General features: G+C 36.3%; 2 protein-coding genes across 2 annotated transcripts; one reads left to right on the top strand and one right to left on the bottom strand.

The window, feature by feature from the left end:
• Positions 1–3,281: 3,281 nt before the first annotated feature.
• On the top strand, positions 3,282–5,325 carry LOC139843267 (uncharacterized). Its single transcript, XM_071833335.1, has 2 exons — positions 3,282–3,941; positions 4,633–5,325. The coding sequence occupies exons 1-2, from the start codon at positions 3,879–3,881 to the stop codon at positions 5,077–5,079; spliced, it is 510 nt and encodes a 169-aa protein (XP_071689436.1). The 5' UTR covers positions 3,282–3,878; the 3' UTR covers positions 5,080–5,325.
• A 10,248-nt stretch (positions 5,326–15,573) lies between these two features.
• LOC139841279 (uncharacterized protein At4g26485-like) lies at positions 15,574–23,503 on the bottom strand. Its single transcript, XM_071831504.1, has 4 exons — positions 23,330–23,503; positions 16,499–16,607; positions 15,938–16,172; positions 15,574–15,856 (listed from the first exon to the last, which is right to left on the bottom strand). The coding sequence occupies exons 1-4, from the start codon at positions 23,501–23,503 to the stop codon at positions 15,574–15,576; spliced, it is 801 nt and encodes a 266-aa protein (XP_071687605.1).
• Positions 23,504–25,141: the final 1,638 nt, after the last annotated feature.

Raw genomic sequence — 25,141 nt, 5'->3', positions numbered from 1 at the left:
CCCACTTTGTAAAACTCGCTCAAACCTTAGTTATGTGCTAGTTTTACATATATTAATGTAAGGTTAAAAGCGTTTTGGCTAAATGTGTCGGGAAGTCGCTCATCTTTTTCGCATAAAAGGCAACCGGCAACAGCCAGCTTTTGCGCGGCGCGCAAGCTGGGGCGCGCGGCGCGCAAACAGACTTCCAGCAAAAAAATTTTTATGGTTTGAAATTTCGTCGTGTTTGGTCGGTTACGGTTTGGGTTGTTACACAATAACAATAATAATGTATGTACTAGTTTACTCGATATGGTCTATTTTTTAGTACTAGTTTACAACAAATAAGTGTTATATACACACAAACAAGTAACAACTACTTCCTAAATGGGAAAGGCTCCAAGAGAACTTTTGGAACTCTCATTACTCAAAAGGAAAATTGAAGCCTTGAGCCTTCTTGACCCGTTAAACTTGGCACTATCTAAAAAGGGAAATGATGAGTCAATAATCTATAATCTGATCCCAAGTCAAACTTTTAACCAAAGTTGTATAATTTGGTTCTATATTCTAACACTCCCCCTCAAGTTGAATAGTGGGGTTTCCAATATTCAACTTGCTGAGAACTTCGCTGAAGAGTCTTCCATTAACATATTTGGTGAGGATGTTGGCTAGCTGATCCTGATCCTCTGATCTAATTGATGGAAGAAAAATGATCTCGACATCTAACTTTTCTCTGATAAAATGTATGTCGATTTCAACATGCTTAGTTCTGTCGTGTTGAACCGGATTTTCTGAAATGGAAATGGCGGCTTCGTTGTCGCATAAGATTTGAATGGCTTCTTTTGGAGGGAAACTAATTTCTGTCAACAGTTTCTTAATCCATAGCGCTTCAACTACTCCTTTTGCGATTCCTCTAAATTCTGATTTGGCACTTGATAAGGAAACGTCCTTTTGTTTCTTACTCTTCCACGCAACTAAGTTTCCTCCAACTATTGTGAAGAAACCCGAAGTTGATCGTCTATCTCCTTTTTCTCCAGCCCAACTTGCATCCGTATAAACTTGTGCTTCAAGGTGCCCATTCTTTTTGAATACAACTCTATTGCCTGCTGTTTTCTTTAAGTATCTGATGATCCTCATTACAGCTTCCATACGGTGAACCTGTGATTGATGCATAAACTGGCTCACAACTCCGACTGCATGTGCTATATCTGGCAGAGTGTGAGCAAGATATATGAGTTTTCCCACCATCCTTTGGTATTGCCCTTTGTCAGCAAGATCAGCTTTGTCTTCCATATATAACTTTTGGTTTGGAATCATTGGAGTATCAGCTGGTTTGCAATCAATCATACATGCTTCTGCAAGAAAATCAAGAACATACTTCTTTTGAAAAATAAATATTCCCTGTTGGGATCGTAATACCTCAATTCCCAAAAAATACTTAAGTCTGCCCAAGTCTTTCATTTCAAATTCTTTAAATAAGTTCATTTTTAAATTAGAAATTTCCTCTTTATCATTTTCTGTTATTATCATATCATCAACATAAATGATTAAGCATGTAATTAAATTTCCTTTTCGTTTAAAAAAGAGAGTATGATCCGAGTTGCTTTGAGGTGGTACCCATGTCATCTAACTAAGAGTGTCATTACCCTCGTTCTCCCCCTCACTCGTGAGTTGGGTATTCTTGTAAAAATATTCAGTTTCAACAAAATCACAGTTCATTGTAGTAAAAACATGACGTCTTTTGGGACTGTAACACCGATATCCTTTTTGGTTTATTCCATAGCCAACCATGACACATTTTTCTGCACATGGATCTAGTTTGGTACGCTCATGTTTTGGAATATGGACGAAGACCGAGCACCCAAATATTCGAGGTTCAATGCTAAATGAAGTCGGAAGGGTATGGAATTGGGAAAGCGTATCTTTAGGGGTTTTTGTGCCCAAAACCTTAGTAGGTAACCGGTTGATAAGATAGGTAGCGGAAGCAAGGGCTTCGGGCCAAAAACTTTTCGGAGCCTTGAATTCAATTAATAAAGCTCTTGTCATTTCTAAAAGTAGTCGATTCTTACGTTCGGCTACGCCATTTTGCTCGGGGGTATGTGCACACGGGGTTTGATGAATAATCTCATTGTTTTCGCAAAAAGATTTCATTGATGAGTTTACAAACTCACCCCCATTATCGGATCTTAACATTTGTATGTTTTTATTAAATTGGGTTTCAACCATTTTATAAAAGTGAGAAATTTCTCAAACACTTCTGATTTGTGGGTTAGAAAATAAATCCAAGTCATTCGGGTATGATCGTCAATAAATAAGACAAAATATCAAAAACAATTTCCCCCAACACCCGTTGCCCACACATCAGAATGGATTAAAGCAAAAGGAATTTCTTTCCTAGTGTTACTAGGTTTAAACGTATTTCGGTGACTTTTAGCCAAAATACAAGTTTCACAATTTAACGTAACATTGGATGGAAAAGGACTTGGAAATAAAGAGTGTAAGTATCCGGCAGATGGGTGACCTAACCTCCTATGCCATAACCAAGTTCCCTCGTAGTTGTTCCGTGAGCAAGCATCACGGTACCTTGTTGGGTTACTTCGTCCACATAGTACAACCCACCCCGTTCGGTACCACGCCCAATAATCACCCAAGTCCTAATGTCTTGAAGAATACAAAAGGTAGGGTGTAATAAGACAGAACAATTTAGTTCCTTTGTAACGTGGATAACAAACAACAACTTGTGGGACAGGGTTGGAATATATAAGCAATTAGATAATTTCGTAGTCGGAGTAATTTCAATTTTTTCACCTCCTTCAACTTGTACAACACCGTCATTGGCCGTTTGAATTTTACTAACCCGAGGTTTAGATTGAGCATAAAAATCGGATTTTTCAAAACTCATGGCGTGGGTAGCACCATAATCAAAAATCCATTCGTTATTCTTAACGTTATTTGAAACGATATTGGCGTTTCCGACAAAACGTGAGGTATTAGTTAAATTTTCATTTTCGAAAAAACTAGACTTTTGTACCTTTTTAACAAAATACTTTGACTTTTGGGCCTGACATTTATTAATAGCATTCTCTTGTTCTGGCCCAATAATAAATATACCTTTTATCAACCCATTTTTATTTTGTGGCCCACTATCCCTTTGTGTTGGCCCAACCTTATTAACTTGGCCCAACTCCACTTTCTGGTTATTACCCGTTCTGTTTTCCCTTGGTGTATATCCCCAAATTGTTTTCCCTGGTTTGTGAATATCCCCAGATTCATCTTCCCCATACACGCATGGGTTCAACCCCCCAAATTGTTCATCCTCTTTAACCTTTTTTTCTTTATCGATACATGATAAACCTGATTTACAAGAGAGATTTAATTCTCTTTTCTTTATCAGGGGTTCTAAAATTGGTCGATTGGGTTTTCTGTTCATCAATTTTAACCCTTGTTTTTGGGTTTTCTGATCGAAGACATGGGTTTAATCCCTCTTCTTTGATCGTTTGTAAGCAATCGAACTTATTCGGGTGACTGAAAGGATTCCATTTGGGGAACCAATTTGGGTATCCCTTTTTGGTCGATTGAACACATGGATTTTCCCATGTTGTTTTGGTCGATATATAAATGGGTTTAACGAATTTAGGGTTTGAGGGTTTAATCCTCACCCATTTGGTTGATTTGTAAGATTGAGGCAATGAATTAAGAGTACCTCTTGTTATTTTCTGAGATGATTCAGAGCTGCTATTCCGGGTGACCTCATGGTTGCCGTCGGCAGCCTCTGTTACTCTCATCACCTTTCCATCGTTTCCTTGTTTGTTCCATCCCTTGGGATAACCAATAAGCTTGAAACAATTGATTACAGTGTGATTTAATCTTCTGCAATAGACACAGTTCAATGGTTGTGGTTGATGACGATTTGCAGGGGTGTTTTCAGTTTTGACAATGGTTGGTGTTTGACACAGAACATCCAGGTATGTTCTTTCATTTTCCGGGTTATTGAACCTGCTACCGTCCATAATTGACATGGCAGCTTGGTTCATTCCTGAGCTACCGTCAATGGACATGGTAGCTTGGTTCTTGGTATATGATTGAGCCATAGAAGTATCTTGATTAATGAATCGATGCCTTCAGCTCTGATACCATGTTTTAATTGATAATGTGATTGTATGAATGGGTATGATCGATTGCAATATAATTGTTTTATTGATTATATGAATCTGAATTGTGTTCATTGATTACAACAAATAAGTGTTATATGCACACAAACAAGTAACAGCTACTTCCTAAATGGGAAAGGCTCCAAGAGAACTTTTGGAACCCTCATTACTCAAAAGGAAAATTGCAGCCTTGAGCATTCTTGACCCGTTAAACTTGGCACTATCTAAAAAGGGAAATTATGAGTCAATAATCTGATCCCAAGTCAAACTTTTAACCAAAGTTGTATAATTTGGTTCTATATTCTAACAATTGGATGGGTGTTATTTACATTTATCATCATCATTTCTAAATCACCATCAGACTGTAAATAAAGTTATCACTTGATTGAAACGAGAGATTATTAATGAAAAGATCTTTTTGTTGTTTGTCACTGGTTTGAAACCAGATCGTAAACTTATCATCATTTCTATATCTTTTTATACATAAGGCATTGGTTTATCACAGTTGAAATGCAATATTATATTATACAAATATATAACAACACAAGCTGGTGGTGTAGTTCTGTTTGTTAATGGGCAGAGGCCCTCTAATGGAGTTATTTCGAAGTCAAATGTTCATTATAAGGAGCTAGTCGAAGGGGCCAATGATGTTTATCTTGATGTCTTCGAGCCGAATGATGATAACGTTACGTTTACGGTTAGGTTGGATCGATTGAAAAAGGAGAAAAAGAAGGAAGAATTGTTGGCAAAAAGAAGGGGTGAATTGAAGGATGAAAGGCCTAAACCGGTTTTGATTGGTCGTAATGGTAGATGTTATTGTGATTGCGAGGATCCCTCGTGTGACGGTTTTTGTATGGCGTGGTATGTACTGAATAAAGATGTTTCAAGATGTATTCTTAGTGATGTTAATCTGAGGTCAAGAAAGAAGACGAACGAGGTTTTCACTTACTAATGTTTTTTGTAAAACATATATCATCATCATTTCTATATCATGATCAGATCGTAAAGTTATCACTTGTTTAAACTAGAGTTATGTCTAGTTGAAAAGCCATATTTAAAATGTGGGGAGAAATATCTGGAACACAAGTTATGTCATAAGCTTTTCAAGTGTACTTTTAATACAGAGTACTTAACAACCATGTTTACTCGATATGGTCTATTTTTTAGCTCTAGTATGGTGCATTACCAGCAATAACAATAACAATAATAATGTATGTACAAGTTTACATGATTGTTAAATTCTAGGAATGATATGTTTAAATCTAGTGTTTTATTCGCATCTCTAAGGCATGTTTCCTGAAATCAAAGAAAGAGTACTTTTAGGCTTTCAGTAAATAATACTTTTGTTAAAAGTCTCACTTGTGCTGCCTTATTTAATTATCTATTTTGGCGAAAAAACGATATAATCTTTTATAACAAAATAGGAGGGCATAAAAAGATGTAACCCCAAACGCTTAGAAGCGTTTGAGCTAAACAAATCAATGTACATAACGAAATGTTAGCTCACAACAACTAAACTACTAATCGAACGGAAGATTAGAAACCATTTAAATTCTAAACCACAAAAGCAACTCTTGAAAATAACCCATTGTCATCGAAATCAAGTATCCTTTATAAATTTACCGATTTTTTCCTTCTCGGCCCCTTGAACAAGCTTTCCCCTTTTTATGTTTTTTTAACCTTAACCGGATCCTTGGGCGGGTCGTGAGAGTTGATCGTGATAGCCTCAACTTTATCGACATCCATATTCTTCATAATTTCATCAAACGCCGCGAATTGAGATGCCTACAACGAAGCGGGTACCTTTGCACTATCTAGCCCAGCTTGATCAAACTTTTAAGATCCGATAACGAAGTAAAATCCGACATTACCCAATTATCTGAACCTATAACCTCGCTCTCTTCCTCTAAAATGGTAACCGGATCAAATACCGACATAGAAAAAGGAACGATCACAACCAAAACATCCTTGTAAAATGGCCTCCAAGAAGATTGCACTTAAGTCGAAACGCAAGACACTTGAATATCATTACCAACATGACACCCTCTATTGCACTTTTGCACACAATCACAGACCGAATCATCAACTAAGTCCCTATCCACTAACCGAAATGGGAGCAGCAAAAATGTTTTTACCAACAAGAACACACTCCATTACACTTTTGCCTTATAAGTGGAGCTTTTAAGGTGGAGTTATTTTTGTTAGAAGAATATCTATTATCTAAGGGCTGCTCCTAAGAAGAGATCATAATAGCGGTGTTTATTTTATAGTTTATGGTTGTTTGTTGACTAATGTTTTTTGGGATTTTACAATTAAAAGTTGGAAAAACTATTTGTTCTCGCTTTTTAATAAAGATGAAATTTTATTTTTATGTACAAATACGTGATTAGATTATATATATTTGATTACCAATACTGCTGCAAAACATTCTACATAATTGTTATAGAGGTAGCAATTTCTGAAAATCGTGACTAGGGATGACAATTGAGGAATCTTAATTAATGGATGTGGATGAGCTTAAATGGATATGAATGAACTTAAATTGATATGAATATGAATGAAAAGTTTCATCTATCAATATATACATTATGACCTGAAATACATATATACAAATAATTAAATATAGACATATGCATTCACATTTACTATTATAAATAAATTTACCGTTCGTTACACATACTTTTTGCTTACAACCTTATAATGAATTAACTATGATATATATTATAATATAATAAAACATGTATATATAACGAAATAAACATAAAAACTACACATTTAATTTGTCTTGATTTACGTTTAATAGTAAATTTAATGAATTGTGTTCTAATTTCGACAAAAATTACGTATTTTTGTGGATGGATTTCATAGTAGAGCTAAAAGATTTAATGATTTCATCTCCTCAAACGAAATAATTGATTTACTCATGGGGACATAAATTCACTCGTGTCACGATGATGGTTTAAAGTATAGTAAGTTAGACCAGTTCTTAATCTCCGAAGATTTTAACGTCATGTGGCAGAATTTTGTCCGTTGTGGCTTTGGAAAGAAAATTATCGGATCATTGTCCCATCTTGCTAAAAGACGGAGAACAAAATTTTGGGAGTCTAAAAATTAAAAATCTTGCTCTTATGGGAAAATGGTGGTGGAGGTTTAAAACCGAATCCAACTCATTATGGGTCAAAGTAATCCGTAGCATTTATGGAATTCATGGTTGCCTAACGTCGAATTATGAGTCAATACATGGTCCGGCGTTAGGTGTTTGGAATAACATCATTCGTGCAGGAAATTTAATTGAAGATCTTCAAGTTCTTTTCAAGTCTTCTTTTGTGAAAGTCATTGGGGATGGTAGTTCCACTTCTTTTTAGAATGATCATTGGGCCGATGACAATTGCTTCAAAGTTCTATTTCCGAGGGTGTTTCGATTAGAATCAAAGGCTGAAATTTTTGTTCAAGAACGTTTGGGGGATTCGGCCGCTGCTGCTACATCAGACCCTGATGCTGATGTTTCTGCTAATTTGATGTATGGTACTGATGCTGCTACAACACTGCCTGGTGCTGCCACTACAATACTGTCTGGTACTGCTGCTGCTGAAGGTTTTGGAGCTGCTGTTGCTGATGAATCTGGTGCTGCTTCTTCGGGTTTTTCATGGGGTTGGGTTCGGCTTCCATCGTGTCGGACACTAACTGAATCGCAGGGTCTTATCTTGTTATTACAGTCAACTAGCTTGGATCAAATTAAGGTCAATTCGTGGAAGTGGAATTTGTCAACAAACGGGAGGTTCACCGTCAAAAAGTTAACCGAATTAATTGAAGAAAAATCATTCGCAAATGGTGCTAGTGGGTTTGATGAAACACTACTCAATTCTTTGGTACCTAAAAAGATTCAAATTTTCGTTTGGTGGGCGTTGCAAAAGAGATTACTGGTTAGGATCAAGTTGGATAAAAGACGTATTGATTTACATAGCGTTCGGTGTCCTCTTTGTGATAACGACATTGAAACGGTGGATCATGCTCTCATTTTTTGTTCGTGTGCTCAAGATATTTGGTCGCGTATTTATAGATGGTAGAACATTGGAAATTTCAATTCTTTCACAATCAATGAGTTACTCCGGGAGTTACCGAATCATCCCAACTCAAGCGCGAGATTCAAAATTCTACAAGTGGTTATTTGGGTTAGCTCATATTTGATTTGAAAGAATAGAAATAACAAACTTTTTCGATTTAAATGTTGGAACGCGCCGGTTGCTCTCAATGAAATTCAAGCGATCTCTTTGATTGGATTTCTAAGAGAGTAAAAGGCCTTCAAATCGATTGGACGTGTGGATTTTGGATCCGAAGGTGTATTTTGTGTAATGTCTTTTTAAGATGCAATCTTTGATCTTGTTATCGTGTCATGTGTTTAGTATATTCGTGTAGTAGGACTTGTGTATTTTGTGGTGGGAAAATAATCACAACGGACAATCTACAAAGCGGAAACAAACCCGTTTGACCAATACTTTCCCGACCCGTATGAACCCGTGAGGATGCTAACAAACAAGCTATACCAAATTCAATCCAAATCAGTAGCTAAACAATACCAAATCAGTAGCAAATCAGTAGCTAAGCAATAATCAAGCACACACAATACACACGAGACTTTTTACGTGAAAAACCCCACAAAATCGAGAGTAAAAACCACGGGACTCGTAAGCCACTTAAATTCCACTATCATCAACAAAGAGAGCAATACAATAATCCTTCTCTAGATCAACTAGAGGTATACAACATCATCATACTCTTGAACAACAATAATCAACAAGTATATGAAGAAATTAAAGACAAAAGATGAATGATTCACCCAATAAACTGCCCTCTGTTCCAGCAGCGAGAACACGAGTTACAAGCCTCTTTAGATGAATTCAACGATTGAAAACATTGGCACTGATGTCAGAAAGACACAGCCCAAATTTGATGAAGATCCAACGGTTAGATCTCTGGGGATCGTCGATTTTCTGAACTGCTGTATTTTTAGACGGAAATTGAGAATATCTCTTTTTCTTTTTGATCTTTCTGATCTATCTACTCTCTTAATGACCAACAACTACACACTTTGAGATATTAATGATGCCCTCCAATGTTGACCAGGTCAAACAACATCTTGGGCTTATTTTGTTGGGCTTTGGGCTTGGACTAACACTTGCTCATAAATGAAAACCAATTAAAACCCAACAAATCTCCCCCTTTTCAATTATAAGGAAGGAATCGCCATCCCGGTGATCGAGCAACATACCTGGAGCTTCTCACTTGCTAAAGCCTTTGTGAACATGTCGGAACCATTATCATCGGTGTGAACTTTATCAAGTTCAAACAAACCATCTTCAAGACGTTCTCTAATCCAATGATACCGCACATCAATATGTTTTGTCCTCTTATGAAACATAGAATTTCTAGCCAAGTGAATCGCACTCTCATTATCACAAAGAATCACATATCGTGATTGCTTAAACCCAAGGTCTTGTAGAAATCTTTTCATCCACAAAAGTTCTTTGCACGCTTCTGTTGCTGCCATATACTCAGCCTCAGTTGTAGACAATGCAACACACTTTTGAAACCTTGATTGCCATGAAACCGCTCCCCCTGCGAAGGTCATCAAATATCCAGAAGTGGACCTCATGTTATCTTTGTTTCCTGCCATATCTGAGTCTGTATAACCAACGAGCATCGGCTCTCCTTTTCCAAACGTGATACCCAACTTAGAAGTACCTCTTAAGTATCTCAGAATCCATTTAACAGCTTCCCAATGCTTCTTACCCGGATTTGACATAAACCGACTAACAACACCTACCGCATGAGCTATATCAGGCCTAGTACACACCATAGCATACATCAAGCTACCAACCGCTAAAGCATATGGAACTTTGTCCATCTCCTCAACATCCTCCTTTGAAGTAGGGTAATCTCTATCTGTTAGCTTAAAGTTGGTAGTAAGAGGAGAACTAACCACTTTAGCATTCTTCATGTTGAACCTACTAAGCACCTTTTCAATGTATTGCTCTTGTGATATATGTAACGTCTTAGCACCTCTCTATCTGGAAATCTGAATGCCAAGAATCTGTTTTGCTGGTCCCAAGTCTTTTATAGCAAAAGACTTGCTCAATTCTCGCTTCAACTGCACAATTCTTTTAATATTTTTACCAACAATTAACATATCATCAACGTATAACAACAATATGATGAAATCATCATCACCAAACCTCTGAAAGAAAACACAATGATCTGAAGTTGTCTTTCGGTAGCCTTGCTTTCCTATAACCGACTCAAACTTCTTATACCACTGTCTCGGTGCTTGCTTCAACCCATATAGACTTTTCTGAAGTCTACAAACATAATTTTCTTTACCCTTAACCCGAAAACCTTCAGGTTGCATCATGTAGATTTCCTTATCCAAATCACCGTGAAGAAAAGCAGTCTTGACATCCATCTGTTCAACCTCAAGATCAAGACTAGCAGCTAACCCAAGAACCACTCAAATAGATCCCATCTTCACGACCGGAGAGAAAATCTCATCAAAATCAATACCCTTTTTCGGGCTGAATCCTTTAACGACTAACCTAGCTTTGTACCTTGGTTGTGAAGTAAGCTCATATGTCTTCACTTTGAATACCCATTTATTTCTAAAAGATCTTTTGCCTTTAGGTAACTTCACTAGGTCATAAGTATTGTTCTCATACAAAGAATTCATCTCATCTTGCATAGCTTCACCCCACTCTTTCTTATGCTCATCTTTCATTGCTTCTGAATAACATTCTGGCTCTCCCCCATCAGTAACTAATACATACTCATCAGCAGAATATCTAACAGAAGGATGACGATCTCGGGTAGACCGCCTAAGTGGGACAAATGGGGGCATATCTGGTACTGGAATCTCTACCTGCTCCGGAGCATCACCAACATCAGTACCATGTTCATCATTCTGAACATCATCTCCAACATGTTGTGGAGTAACTGGATCCAAATCAACAAGATCAGTACTAGGTTGAGGAACTGAATCTGTCTTATCAACATCTTTTAACATTTGATCTTCTGTAAAAACAACATCTCGGCTTCGTACAAGTTTCTTCTGAACTGGATCATATAACCTGTACCCAAAATCATCTTCACCATAGCCGAGGAATACACATGGCTTAATCTTCATATCAAGCTTTGACCTCTCATCTTTGGGAACATGAACAAAAGCTTTACATCCAAAAACTCGTAAATGATGGTAAGAAACATCTTTGCCGCTCCAAACCCTGTTAGGAACATCAAAACGCAAAGGAACACAAGGGGTTAGATTAATAATATGAACTGCCGTATTTAAAGCCTCACCCCAAAAGGAATCAGACAACCCTGCATGTGAAAGCAAACATCTAACTCTCTCAACCAAAGTTCTGTTCATCCTCTCTGCTAAGCCATTCAACTGAGGTGTCTTTGGTGGAGTCTTTTGATGCCGAATACCATTCTCCTTACAGTAAGCATCAAATCTGCCAATGTATTCACCGCCATTATCAGTCCGAATACACTTGAGTTTCTTCCCCGTTTGCCTTTCAACTAGTGCATGAAATTTCTTAAACTTCTCAAATACTTGATCTTTTAACTTTAAGGTGTAAACCCACACCTTCCTGGAATGATCATCAATGAATGTAACAAAGTAGGAACATCCACCAAGTGTTCTAGTCTTCATAGGTCCACAAACATCTGAATGAACTAGATCAAGTACGTTCTCCATTCGAAAAGAAGAATGACTCTTAAACACAACTCTGGTCTGTTTCCCTGCCAAACAGTGAGAACACTTACTCAAATCAATACCACTAACACCCGACAACACATTCTTCTTGAACAAGATAGACATCCCCTTTTCACTCATGTGGCCAAGTCTTTTATGCCACAACTCAATAGAATCAACATTGTCCACTGCGTTAACAATGTTCTGGATGATCTTCGGACGCGTGATGTATAATCTTGAGTCTTTCTTGCCTCTTCCCACTATCATAGAACCAAGAGTTAGTTTCCAAATACCATTACCAAAACCGTTATAATAACCATAATCATCAAGAATGCCTGTTGAAATAACATTAAGTCTCATATCCGGAACATGTTTTACATTATGCAAAACTAACTCCATTCCCGTGTCAAATTTCAAACAAACATCTCCAATACCAACGATCTTTGATAACCCGGCATTACCCATCCTAGCAAATCCATAGTCACCTGGAGTGTAAGATGAGAAGTGATATCTACAAATTGCAACATGACATGTAGCACCACTATCAACAATCCAACTCGTGTCATCATGAGTAAGATTGATCATATCATAATCAATACAAACAAAGAACTCATCTGTGATAGCGTTAACTTCAACCTTATCATCATCACCACCATCACTTTTCTTTTGTTTATTCTTGTCATATGCCTTTTTCTTCTCATTCTTCAACTTTGGACAATACCACTTTGTGTGCCCCTTTTCATGAAAATTATAACACTCAACATTAGCAAATTTGCCTTTGCGTGAGCTGCTACGATGATTGCCTCTTTTACCCCGACCTCTACTATGACTTCTCCCCCGCGTTTCTGTGACCAAGATATCTGACTGTGAAGAGGAACCTTGTGACTTTCTTCTCATCTCTTCATTCAAAATACTACCCTTAGCCAATTCCATGGTGATAGTACCATTCGGTGCAGAGTTGGACAAAGATGTCCTAAAAGTCTCCCAAGAGTCCGGTAATGTACCAAGTAACCAGAGACCCTGAATCTCATCCTCAAACTTGATACCCATACCTGCAAGCTGATTTATAATACCCTGATATGCATTTAGGTGATCTGTAATAGGAGTCCCATCATGATACTTCAAAGCCATCATCTGCTTAATTAAGAACAACTTGTTATTCCCAGTCTTTCACTCATATAACTGCTCAAGCTTTTTCCATAAGGCTTTAGCATCAGTCTCCCCAGTAATATGATTCACAACATTATCATCAACCCATTGCCGAATATACCCACATACTTGTCTATGCAAAATTTTTCATTGAGAATATCAGATTTTTCCTCAGGTTTATCCTCAGTAAAAACAGGCAAATAATAATCTTTCACATAAAGAAGATCCTCCATCTTGCCTTTCCAAACATGATAATTTGAACCATTTAAACTAATCATTTTACTTGTATTAGCTTCCATATTTCACACAAGTCAAATCAAATAACCTAGCTCTGATACCAATTTGATGGGAAAATAATCACAACGGACAATCTACAAAGCGGAAACAAACCCGTTTGACCAATACTTTCCCGACTCGTATGAACCCGTGAGGATGCTAACAAACAAGCTATACCAAATTCAACCCAAATCAGTAGCTAAACAATACCAAATCAGTAGCAAATCAGTAGCTAAGCAATAATCAAGCACACACAATACACACGAGACTTTTTACATGGAAAACCCCTCAAAATCGAGAGTAAAAACCACGTGACTCGTAAGCCACTTAAATTCCACTATCATCAACAAAGAGAGTAATACAATAATCCTTCTCTAGATCAACTAGAGGTATACAACATCATCATACTCTTGAACAACAATAATCAACAAGTATATGAAGAAATTAAAGACAAAAGATGAATGATTCACCCAATAAACTGTCCTCTGTTCCAGCAGCGAGAACACGAGCTACAGGCCTCTTTAGACAAATTCAACGGTTGAAAACCTTGGAACTGATGTCAGAAAGACACAGCCCAAATTTGATGAAGATCCAACGGTTACATCTCTGGGGATCGTCGATTTTCTGAACTGCTATATTTTTAGACGGAAATTGAGAATCTCTCTTTTTCTTTTTGATCTCTCTGATCTATCTACTCTCTTAATGACCAACAACTACACACTTTGAGATATTAATGATGCCCTCCAATGTTGACCAGGTCAAACAACATCTTGGGCTTATTTTGTTGGGTTTTGGGCTTGGACTAACACTTGCTCATAAATGAAAACCAATTAAAACCCAACATTTTGGGCGTTTAGTTGGCCTCGTCCCCCTTGTAATCGTTGTGGTTATTATTTATAAAATTGTTGCTTTTCGAAAAACATATTTTTTTTTGGTAATATTAGGTTTTTGTTTCATCGCATATTCGGAAATATTATAAGCTTAATTGAATATTCAATGGATATCCATAACCCGTTTAATCCAGTGAATATGTATGGATTAACTGAATTTAAATGGATACGGATATAAATATGAATAAACAAAAACTATAATAAATGAATACCTTGAGATAAATAGAATGGTTTTGTCCGTTTAAAATTGAGTAATTAACGGATATATACAAGTACATATACAACGCTGTGATGATAATCATTAAGAAATGGTTTATCATGTTGGATATAAGTTTAAAGAAGCTCACTTGTGATGAGTGAGAGCAAAGGTTTTTTTTTTTTTTTTTTTTTTTTTTTTTTTCTTTTCTTCTTAATGACAAACTCACACACACTCATTAACGCAAATATACAATAATTCAAGAATATTTCCATATCATGACTTAAAACCCTCGATCTCATGGTTAGAAGAGTCACCACAATACCGCTAGTCAAATGGCTCTTTCGTACATAAGTTAAGAGGTTGAATGCTTTGGATGGTGCCACTAGAGGTAACATTGGGGACGAAGATCAATTCAAGATGAGTGGTGAAGTTGAGGTGATGGTTTTTTCGAATGTTGGATTATTTAGATGGAAGAGAGACCTAAGAAAGTGGAGACTTGATATTTGTTGGTTTTTTGGAATTTTAGTTGAATGTTCAATATTTTAGATGGAAGAGAGACCTAAGAATGTGACAAGTTTTTAGGCACAAATGGTCAATCACATTTTTGGTCACAAATGGTTAACGTTAGTGACAACTTTTTGATCGCCAACGTGAGTGACCACTTTTTGGATTCGATTTTCCATTCGTGGTCATTTCGGTTTTTCGAAAGTTAAATTCCATTTTCTATTTAGTTTTTAGTACTACAGAAGCACAAACATCTATCAAGTGAAGTTTCTTATTATTCTTCTTAAAATATTTCCAGTACAACCAAAGCACCCCCTCCACATTGAAGTCCTATTCTTTCATCAACTCAAGTGACCATAAATACAAGTGCCTTTTGACCAAAAACATCTTTAGAAACAATGTAAAGAGAAACAACATATAAAAATATGTATCATTCAAAGATGTATCAAACTACCCCATCAATCAATTCCATAAAATGAAACAGAACTCAAATTTCTCTGCTACAAAATCAAAGTATACTACCATAAGATAAGATTTCAACATCAAACTACCCATTTTCCTTCAACAAACAAAATCAGACAAATTTCCAAATAACCATCAAGTCTTTTCCACAGAACCATCAAAAAAGGCTGTATCTGTTGTTAACTAACAAAATAGCCATAAATAATGATAAATCATTATACCTCACGCTTGGTCAAGTTGGTCAAACCTAAAAAGGCTGGGTTTGTGAAGTGTCAGAGGCCCGTCCGGATCATTCCCGGCTCCTTTTTTTGGTGTGTAATGCGGGTAAGCTGCGAGATTAAAAGGCTTCTGCTCTCGGAAATGTAGCCCGACTTTTTTTGCCAAATCGACGACTTTCCAACGCTTAAATGGTTCAGCAGAGTGATGCCTCACATGGACCTCGCCATCTTCCGTTAGCATCTCGTATGCATTCTTAAGAAACCCTGACACAAGTTCTTGGTGGCGGCTGCATAAACAAATTAACAGATTAACACAAATCGAATTAATAAATTAACACAAAGTTAAGGTTTTTTTTATTAAATAATACCTAATCATGTCTTCATCCGCCTCGTTTGAACCCTTAACGAACCCCGCATGAGGAAAATTAAAAACGATCCTCTGAAACTTGAGCAGTGTGGGTTTAGTGGCATTGACGTTGGGTGCCTTAAAACCTGGGTGTTGTGCCATCTTAGTCGCATCCACGCGAGGAATCACAGTCGCCGTAAGCCTCTTTAACACTTGTATGTTTGGTTTTGCCTTGGAGAACATTTTCTCCCACTCATCTGTATATTAACAGTCCAAAGTGAAACCAAAACCAACCAAATAATTCAATAAGTAACTAATAACTTGAGAGAACTTCTCAGTGTGCGCATATATTCTTTATTTTGCTTAGCTCTGCTCATATTTTGTGTTCTGTATTTATAACAACAACAACAAACAAGTTTCATTTATATGTTTTAAGATAATTGGTTTACTTACTTTCTGGAATAATCATTTAAATGTATGTATGTATGTATCAATGTTTATGTTCTTAAGTCTTGTTAGTAATACACCAGTTCTACAAAAAGTTTGGAAAAACAAAACATGAATGATAATAAGATTACCATACCTTTGGTGTTCAATGAGGTTGCCGTGATATTTTGACCTTGCCCGAGACTTTTAGCCACGCACATGCTAAAACTAAAGTCCGCCTCCCCAACGAGGAGTATGCTTTGGCCCTGCTCGTAGTCTATTTTAGGCCCTTTAGTCGCATATCCACGACCTACAACTAGGGATGGCAATGGATACCCGATCCAGTGGATATCCATCCGATCCACCCGATTATTCGTGGATATGGACGATCTAAATGGATATGGATATGGATATGGACGAAAAAAATTCATCCGGATGAACCCGCTTTCACCCGAAATAATTAAATATATAAATTTATCACTCAAATTAGTATCATTTATGTAGTGATATTTCATTAATTATATTCATATTCATCTTTCGTTATATTTTCTCTAAAAATATAACTTTATTCTTATATTTTGTTTTGTTTAATTTAAATGTATTTATCGTACTTTGGTGGTTTAAATGTGATTCCATGTAATTAAAAGTAAGCAACTTACATGTCGATATATTTACACATTTAATAAGCTATTTATTGAATATTTGTTATATAGATTAGTAAAAATGTGACTTTCGGTCGCATAAACTATTAAAAAATATTACTTTTGAAAGCATATAATGAACCACCGCTTATAATTGTTAAAAATAAGATAAATTTAAACGGATATGGATAATTATCCATTAACCCGCTTCACCCGACGGATATGGATATGGATGGATGAAAACTAAAAAAAATAAATGGATATGGATATGGATACGGCCTCACCCGATCCATATCCGATCCATTGCCATCCCTACCTACAACCATAAAACATAAACAAACTATAACTATATCAAACTTTAAAAACATATATAGCAGACTACATTCTTCAATCAAGTACGGAGTATATGAATAATAATACTCTCTTAAAACATTCGACTCTGTTTATACTCGCCCAATTATTATGAAGCAACAAAGCTTAGTTTGAGTCCAATTATGTTTTATTATGCTTTACGAAAAGTGAGCCCAAAAGCATCAAATCTAGTGGGCCTCAAGATATAATGTGGCCCAAAGAAAAAAGTTTGGTTGGGCTTTGGTGTTGGTACTTTTATCACTTCTAAACAATTAGCAAATAAATAAATATAAATAAAATAAAATGATTTATACATGCATACATAGATAGATATATACATACATACCCAAGATGTTTTTGATTTTACAAGAAATCATCAAGTATAACAATTTTCAAGTAAAAAAAATTGATTAATGGATCATTACGTAAAATCATAGTGCTTGTAAAGTTATGGATCTAAAGTTCTAGAAACAATTATTCATAACAAGTTTTTTAGACTAGATTCTCATTTTATTGATGTCAAACAATAGCACATATAAACAAAAGATTTATGATAACATCATCCCAACCTATATGCTCTAATGATTATACGATTTTATAAAATATAATAATAAATAAAATATATAAAAATCCATTTTGTAATTATAGTCTTATAAGAGGGAGGTAGCTAGTATTGTTAATGTCATCCACTTAGTAAATTATACGGAGTAGTAGTACTAATTGCATACAAGAATGCTTCTAAACTTGCAAAATTGATACATATATACTATCAAGATGATAAAAAGCTCCGAATATTGGAACTTCCGGATATATATTTGGCACCCAAATTTGCTTTACTTTTCTCAGTTATCAACCCCAACAGATTCAAAGTTTTATGCACAAAATTTGAGTTGAAAACCTTAATTATCTCTAATAGAAAAGACACTCCAAATGCTAGAACAGAAGAAGAAGAAGAAAAAAAAGGATTTTGCTTACTCATTTGAGGGAGCATCTTCCATGCAAACCTCTGAATAGGTGATGAAACCTTTTTTAACGCCGTTAAACTCATTGTCATTTTTCTGGTTTTCTGAGTTTAGAAGTTTCTCAGGTGAGTGTGTGCCTGCTAACTTTATAGAGTGAGAGAGTATATGCAGCTTTTATAGCCTGACCGTAGTACACATAATGCGCACGTTAGTGTGCACGGTATGGAAATGAACGTACAAAGTTGTTGTCATAAAATTTGTTGAAATATTCCTATTATTGTACGGAGTATATGTATAGTTGTAATGTGATTTTATTAGTTCGATTTTTGATCTCATTTTCATACTTTATTTATGTCATGATTTTACATGTCATTTATAATTAATATTTCTTTTCGAACGACAATATAAACATCGAAAAATCTCATTTGTCACTCACACGAGCGTTAGGAGGAAACCCAATCCGCGACGATGTTGGTCAGTGGCGATTGCAGGATTATAACTTAACGGTGTCCCGATTTTTCTTTTTCGGGTACCAAATATATTTGAATGTTATTTTAATGGTAGTTTGACTTAAAATAACTACGAATTCGATAAATATATCGGGTCCGAGTAGTTACATTTTGTAGTGTCATATACACTTTAAAAGATTAACTATAAAATTGGAAATTTTATGGGGTCCTTCATTTAAATTTAGTGGCATCTTATACAATTTAAAATATATTTTCTGCTAAAAGTTTGCAAATTAGTGGTGTCTTATGACCCCACGAGTATATACATAGATTCGCCATTGATGTTGGCAGTACCATTGAAGGTTGGGAAAACACCCTAGAGACCTTCCCGAATCACATTGATGTTGGCAATACCATCAAAGGTTGAAAATTCTCTGCTTGGAGTGAGAATCGAACCTAGGTTGTCAGTACCCTAAGTTGGATCCCACCCCATACCAATTAGGGTTTGTGGTTTAGAAGTTAGGGTTTAGATTAACATTTTAACACGAACGGTTTAAATTTTCGGATTTAGGGTTTATAGTTTTGGGAGTAAACCCAAAATACTAAACCCTAATCTCTAAACCGGGCTAAATTTATAAAAAAAAAAAAAAAAAAAAAAAAAAAAAAACAGGGCTGAATCATACACCTTCCACCTTGTGGATCGTACACCTTCCAACCTGGACACCACCCTATGGTACCAGACAATCGACTCTAGAGGACCAATTAATGGTCATTCGGGAAAAATATCATAGAACGTTTTATCGAGCAAATGATAATTGACGAGGAAGGGTACTCGCCCACTAAAATTCGAAAACGTACATATATATAGTAATTTTGGAGAAATGAGACAAATTACTTAAGATAAATAAAGCGGTTTTGTCCCCTAAAAAATTGATATTTACTTTTTTCGGATTTTTGCCCCGGCCTCCAAAAGAATCAAAAAGTCATTTACGAGGATCACGTACCTCACAATTTAGATAGGGGAGTATGTAATATAGGTGTGTGTGTTTCCTTGAATACATTATGATTACGAATGACTAGTATGAATATGTCCGTTCTTAATATACGTTCATGACGGGATTTAAACATAAATGAACAAAGACATTTTTTGATTTTTTTTTTTTTTTTTTTTTTCCGAAAGAACAAAAACGTAAATGAAGAAAGATAACATTCAACTAACGGCGTAATAAAATATCAATTTTTAATTCGTCTTTTGATTTTAAAATCAGTTTCCCGTCAATTTATATTGATAGTTTAATATATTATTAAATTAATTTGATTTTCAGTTAAACCAAATTTAAAAATTAAAACTGAAAACTGATAAATTTTAAAATCGAACTAAAAACCGAATTTTGATACCGTATGATTTTTTAATTTTTCATTCGGTTTGATTTTCGAATTACTCGGTTTGAAACTAATTATTGAACACCCCTAATTATTTTGTAAGTGGGTAGGATGTGTGCATCCGAATAATCCTTATCGATGTCTCAATCATTTCTTTTAGTATATCTTCGTTTTCCGCGTGCTTTTCTAGTCGATTGCAGGGCGATTACTGCTCAACGGTAGCCCGGAGTGATAGCGAGTGAACCTCGATGGTCACGAGAGAATTAACTTTTTCAGTTTCGTGGATTCGAACCTATCAACTCACTTTTGAGGGTTGACCCTATTATGCTTTATTTCGATTATATCAATGTCATCGTGCCAAATGTGTCGAATTCAAATTTATTGATGAAACTCTACACTTCTTACTACGCATATTCAAAAAAGGTGGTATAATACTGGTCGATATTACTAAATTACGTTTTAGTTTTATTACTAAATTACGCATATTCAAAAAATGATGAGGGTTGTTGAAATAAATGATCCGCTGATGCAAATTCGTCATTCAAAAAAGGTGGTATAATATTGGTCGATATTACTAAATTACGTTTTAGTTTTATTACAAGCCTTGTATTAGACTTGCTTCGTTAATTGCTTTTTTTTTTTTTTTTTGAATGACGAATTTGCATCAGCGGATCATTTATTTCAACAACCCTCATCATTTGCACCCACACACGTTAGAAGGAAACTATTATCCAGGTTGCTTGGCAACTAATCGCGGGACCTGAGTTGCTTGGTAACTAATCGCAGAGAATTGAAAAGAAAACAATATATGAAACAATATAAATCATTTAGTTCGTTAATTGCTCTTGATGACATTATGAAACAATATAAATCAAGGTTCGTATGTGTTAATATGTAAATTCTATTTACACGCTGTCTTTATCTAATTACTTGGTGGTGGTAGTGATTGGAAGAAAATTCTGAAATACTAACATATTTTAACATTATTACCATAAATGGTAAAGACACTCTGGTAGTATTAAAAGAGTGTGATTTTATGCTGGTAGCTTTGTGTTTTGCTCTGTAGGCTAGTAGTAGCATTGTGTTTTGATCTGTAGGCTAGTAGTAGCTACACAGTGATCATGGTGGTGGTGTGAAGATTCTAACAGAAATATTTGTTGATTTACTATATTACTTTTACTTTTTTATTATTATTAATTTTTTATCTTGGTGTGTTTTGTCTTTGGTGCATACCTTAAAACTGATTATTTAGTCACATACATAAAAGAAAATGACTCACGATGAAAAGTTGAAAGTCTTCGACGATTTTATCAAAGACACTTAAGCGTTTTTGGTTCGGGTGATTGCGGTTCCTCTTTGTCTTTAGATTTTAAATGATTGTCAGGTAGTTTGGACTTCATCTTTTTCGTTTTGTTTTGTCGTCTTTTGTGCTCTTCGTATGCCTTTGTCTTTGTAGTTGGTTTTACGAGCTTAGTTTAGGTTTTATTTAGTTTTGCTCGGGTTGTTTAGTTTGTAAGTTTTAGGGAGGTTTCATTTTTTTTTATGAACCTACTTAAGTTATATAAAAGTTTATTCGTTTTTTTGCCGTAAAAATAAAATAAAAGCAAATACGAGTTACTTATTTATATTATTAATTAATAACACAATTCCAAATATAGATATCATATTATCATCCCTACCTTAATACTATGACTCCCGCTAATTAGTGAAGAATCTCTCATTCATCACGTTTTATTATACTAACCACATCTTATTAAATACTTAAATGTTATGAATGAGCATAATCAGTGTTACGATGGTTAAAAAGTGATTTATTATAAGCTCAATTGCATGAGTTATTAAAAGCTCTTTCGACAAACTCGCTTGAATAGCTAGTTCGAAAAACTCGCTCGATCGAATAGCTAGTTCGAAACTCGCTCGATTAGATTTTATCGAACGAGTCGAGTCGAATGTTAGTTTTTATTACTCGACTCGTGAAACTAATCGGACAATTTTTTTTTGAGCTCGAATATTATCAAGCCCGAACTCGTCTTAAACGAATTCGAACTCGAGTTGCTCGTTAAAAACTCGGCTCGTTAACACCCTAGAACCGATGGCCATCCGGAAAAAGTGCCATGGAACTTTTAATTTCTTACTATGGGATATATCTATTCATTTATTGTGTACAAGTCAATGGCATTCGTCATAAAGTGTCTTTTTTAAATGTTCATATTTTCATGTGATCTTAATGTTAAAAAAAATTCAAAAAAAAGAAAAACAAAAAAAATTACCTTCTCCATTTCCCCCAAAAAAGTGTTTTCTCTCTTGATGATAACTCTCTCTCTCTCTCTCTCTCTATACATATATATATATATGTATATATATATATATATATGTATATATATATATATATACATATACATACATACATACATACATACATACATACATACATACATACATATTAATGGCGTACGTCACGCCACGCTATGTCACGTGTTGCGCCACGTGAAACGCATGACTTGGTGTTGCTGAGCTGGACTAAAATCCTACATATCAGGAATGTGGAGGACGTGGTGTAGGTTGTAGGCATGATTAGAAGTTTCTAATGGCAGTTATGGAGAGTGGGCACTATCATAGCGGTTATTATGCATAACCTCCAATTATCTATCTATAAATAGTCGCCCTAACCCTCATTTGAAGACTAATCAATCCGGACACACGCTAATCTTCTTTTCATCTCTACCTTGGAGGCTCAGCAAAAGACAAACAACACCAGACCCCTCATATTCCATTTAACCGGAGGAGCACCTTCCGAAGGTTAGATTTATCCTTTTTATCCACATGCACTCGAACAAAACAAATTTGGTTTGATCATTTGGCACCATCCGTGGGACCCCGAGTACATCAGTCTTCATGAAATGTCAGGAGGTTCCGAGTTACCGTTTTCAAGCGCTGGGGAGCAATGTGATCCTTTGAGACCTAATTTTGAAAGTGATTATATGACCCCAACTGAAAACATCCACCGAACTAGGCTCGACTTTGAAGATAACACCAACACTGGACCCTACGTTTCAGGCCCCGACCAGCCCTGAAATTGTTAGTTCCAGTCTGAAAACAATCAATGGAGAGGAAGCCATCCGCTTCTTGGCGAAAGGAGGATTCGTCCTGCCCATGCTCACGGCAGGAGGGAATGATAAGCAGACGGGAGCGTCAAAGGCACCTCACCATGACTCGACGCGGACAACGCCTGAGTTTGGAAAACAGCCCGGCAAGATAAAAGACGGGGCGCGTCAGGAGTTAATCCAACCCTCATCTTAGGCGCTCCGCCATCTATGACGACATAAATTGAACAACCTGGTGTGGCGGATGGAATGATAAACAATTGGTACGCCATGATGGGCGGAGACTGTAACAACCCGACTTCATAAACTCAAAACGCGTACCAAAAAAAAAAATTTTGTATGTCAGTGCATCTGGACGGCGTCCAGAATCCTGGACGGCGTCCAGCTCAGAAAGGTGGGACGGCGTCCAAAGTTTGGGACGGCGTCCAGCTCAACACAACTGGGACGGCGTCCAAGCAATTGGGACGGCGTCCCAATGGTCTTCCAGCTACTGATCACGGGTCCAACTCACACGAGCGGAAAACCCGCTTCCCGACACTTTCAAACGAAAACCTTTTTACCACAAGTCAATATAAGTGAAACTAAGAGATTTTCATCATCAAATCAAGTTTTACATCAACGGGCCCACATCGCCCATTTTACGAGTTTCGTTCAAAAATAAAAGTTTCGACCAAATATAAGTTTAAGTTCCAAACGACACTAGAGCATGGTGTTTGGGGTTAAACTACCCAATCTCGGTCGAACTCCAAAAGCTAACACCCAAAAGCATCCCCTAACAAAACAAGCGGGAGATCACTAATCCAATTGAACGCTCTTATCCTTGTCAACGCCCGTGCCTATAAAAAAAAGGTAAACAACGAGAGGGTAAGCAAAGCTTAGTGAGTGCAATAATTATACGAATACATATATAATTATACCTACTAGCATACACTTACACAACCGTAAACATGCTAGCATACATCATTAGCTTATCGTCGCCATAACAAGCTATAATTCACCAATACCCCCAAGCTAGCATAACAACCGCATATAAATATAACTCGAATAATATAATATGCTTACAACGCAAATAACCATGGTTAACCAATCGTACAAGGGAACGACGCTCGCGAAAACGCCATCGGTGTTCATAACATCCGTTAGGGCACTTAACACCTCGCACCACTAACCCCTAGGGTGGCACCTTAACACCTCGGCACTTCACCCCGAGTGGCATCTTAACACCTCGATGCTTCACTCATTATTTTACGGAGTGGCGTCTTAACACCTCGACACTACACTCCTAGGTGGCATCTTAACACCTCGATGCTACACCCGAGTGGCATCTTAACACCTCGATGCTACACTCTTCACGTGAAACGTGGTGTCTTAACACCTCGACACTACACCTTTCACGCTACAACAAATAGATACATTATATACATACGCATATAATTATTCCACTCACCTCAAAGTCTTCGTGTAAGATAACCGAACTTGCAACGTCAATGTAACGTACCTATTACATTTTAGCACATAATCAATTCACAACTCAAGTCGTTCAAGCAACTCGCTTAACAATCTAGAGTCTTTTGACCCTAAGTGCAATCCCGACCCATTTTGCACCTTTAACCCTAATAATGGGTTAACTTCACCAAAAACCCTAACTTTAGCCAATTAAGGTCTTAACACACTTTTAACCACAAAGTTAACTCGTTTTCATACATGCAAGACAACCTAGGTCATCAAAGACCCATTTGACCCATTTCTAGGTCAACACACCCATTTGGGTCACCCACAACATTAACTATAAGTGTATTAGTATTTACTTAGGTCTTTAAGACCCATTTACACCATTTACCCTTTCAAAACCCTAAGTTAGTCACCATTTGGGTCTTCATGACCCAAACTTACCCAAAACCCCCAAATCA

This window comes from Rutidosis leptorrhynchoides, chromosome 4 (assembly GCF_046630445.1).
Source record: "Rutidosis leptorrhynchoides isolate AG116_Rl617_1_P2 chromosome 4, CSIRO_AGI_Rlap_v1, whole genome shotgun sequence".
In the NCBI taxonomy this organism is placed as follows: Eukaryota; Viridiplantae; Streptophyta; class Magnoliopsida; order Asterales; family Asteraceae; genus Rutidosis; species Rutidosis leptorrhynchoides.
Note: the sequence above shows the minus strand (reverse complement) of the source record. Positions and strands in the feature narration are given on the sequence as shown.

What these genes read in the sequence shown, in the direction of transcription:
- LOC139841279 (XM_071831504.1), bottom strand. Translation starts at nt 23,503, where the DNA reads ATGGCGTACCAATTGTTTATCATTCCATCCGCCACACCAGGTTGTTCA. An exon ending in CCGCGTCGAGTCATGGTGAG is followed by an intron (nt 16,608 to 23,329) that starts GTGCCTTTGACG and finishes GACTACGAGCAG; the next exon opens with GGCCAAAGCATACTCCTCGT. An exon ending in GCGGATGAAGACATGATTAG is followed by an intron (nt 15,857 to 15,937) that starts GTATTATTTAAT and finishes TTGTTTATGCAG; the next exon opens with CCGCCACCAAGAACTTGTGT.
- LOC139843267 (XM_071833335.1), top strand. Translation starts at nt 3,879, where the DNA reads ATGACGATTTGCAGGGGTGTTTTCAGTTTTGACAATGGTTGGTGTTTG. An exon ending in GTTTGACACAGAACATCCAG is followed by an intron (nt 3,942 to 4,632) that starts GTATGTTCTTTC and finishes GGTTTATCACAG; the next exon opens with TTGAAATGCAATATTATATT.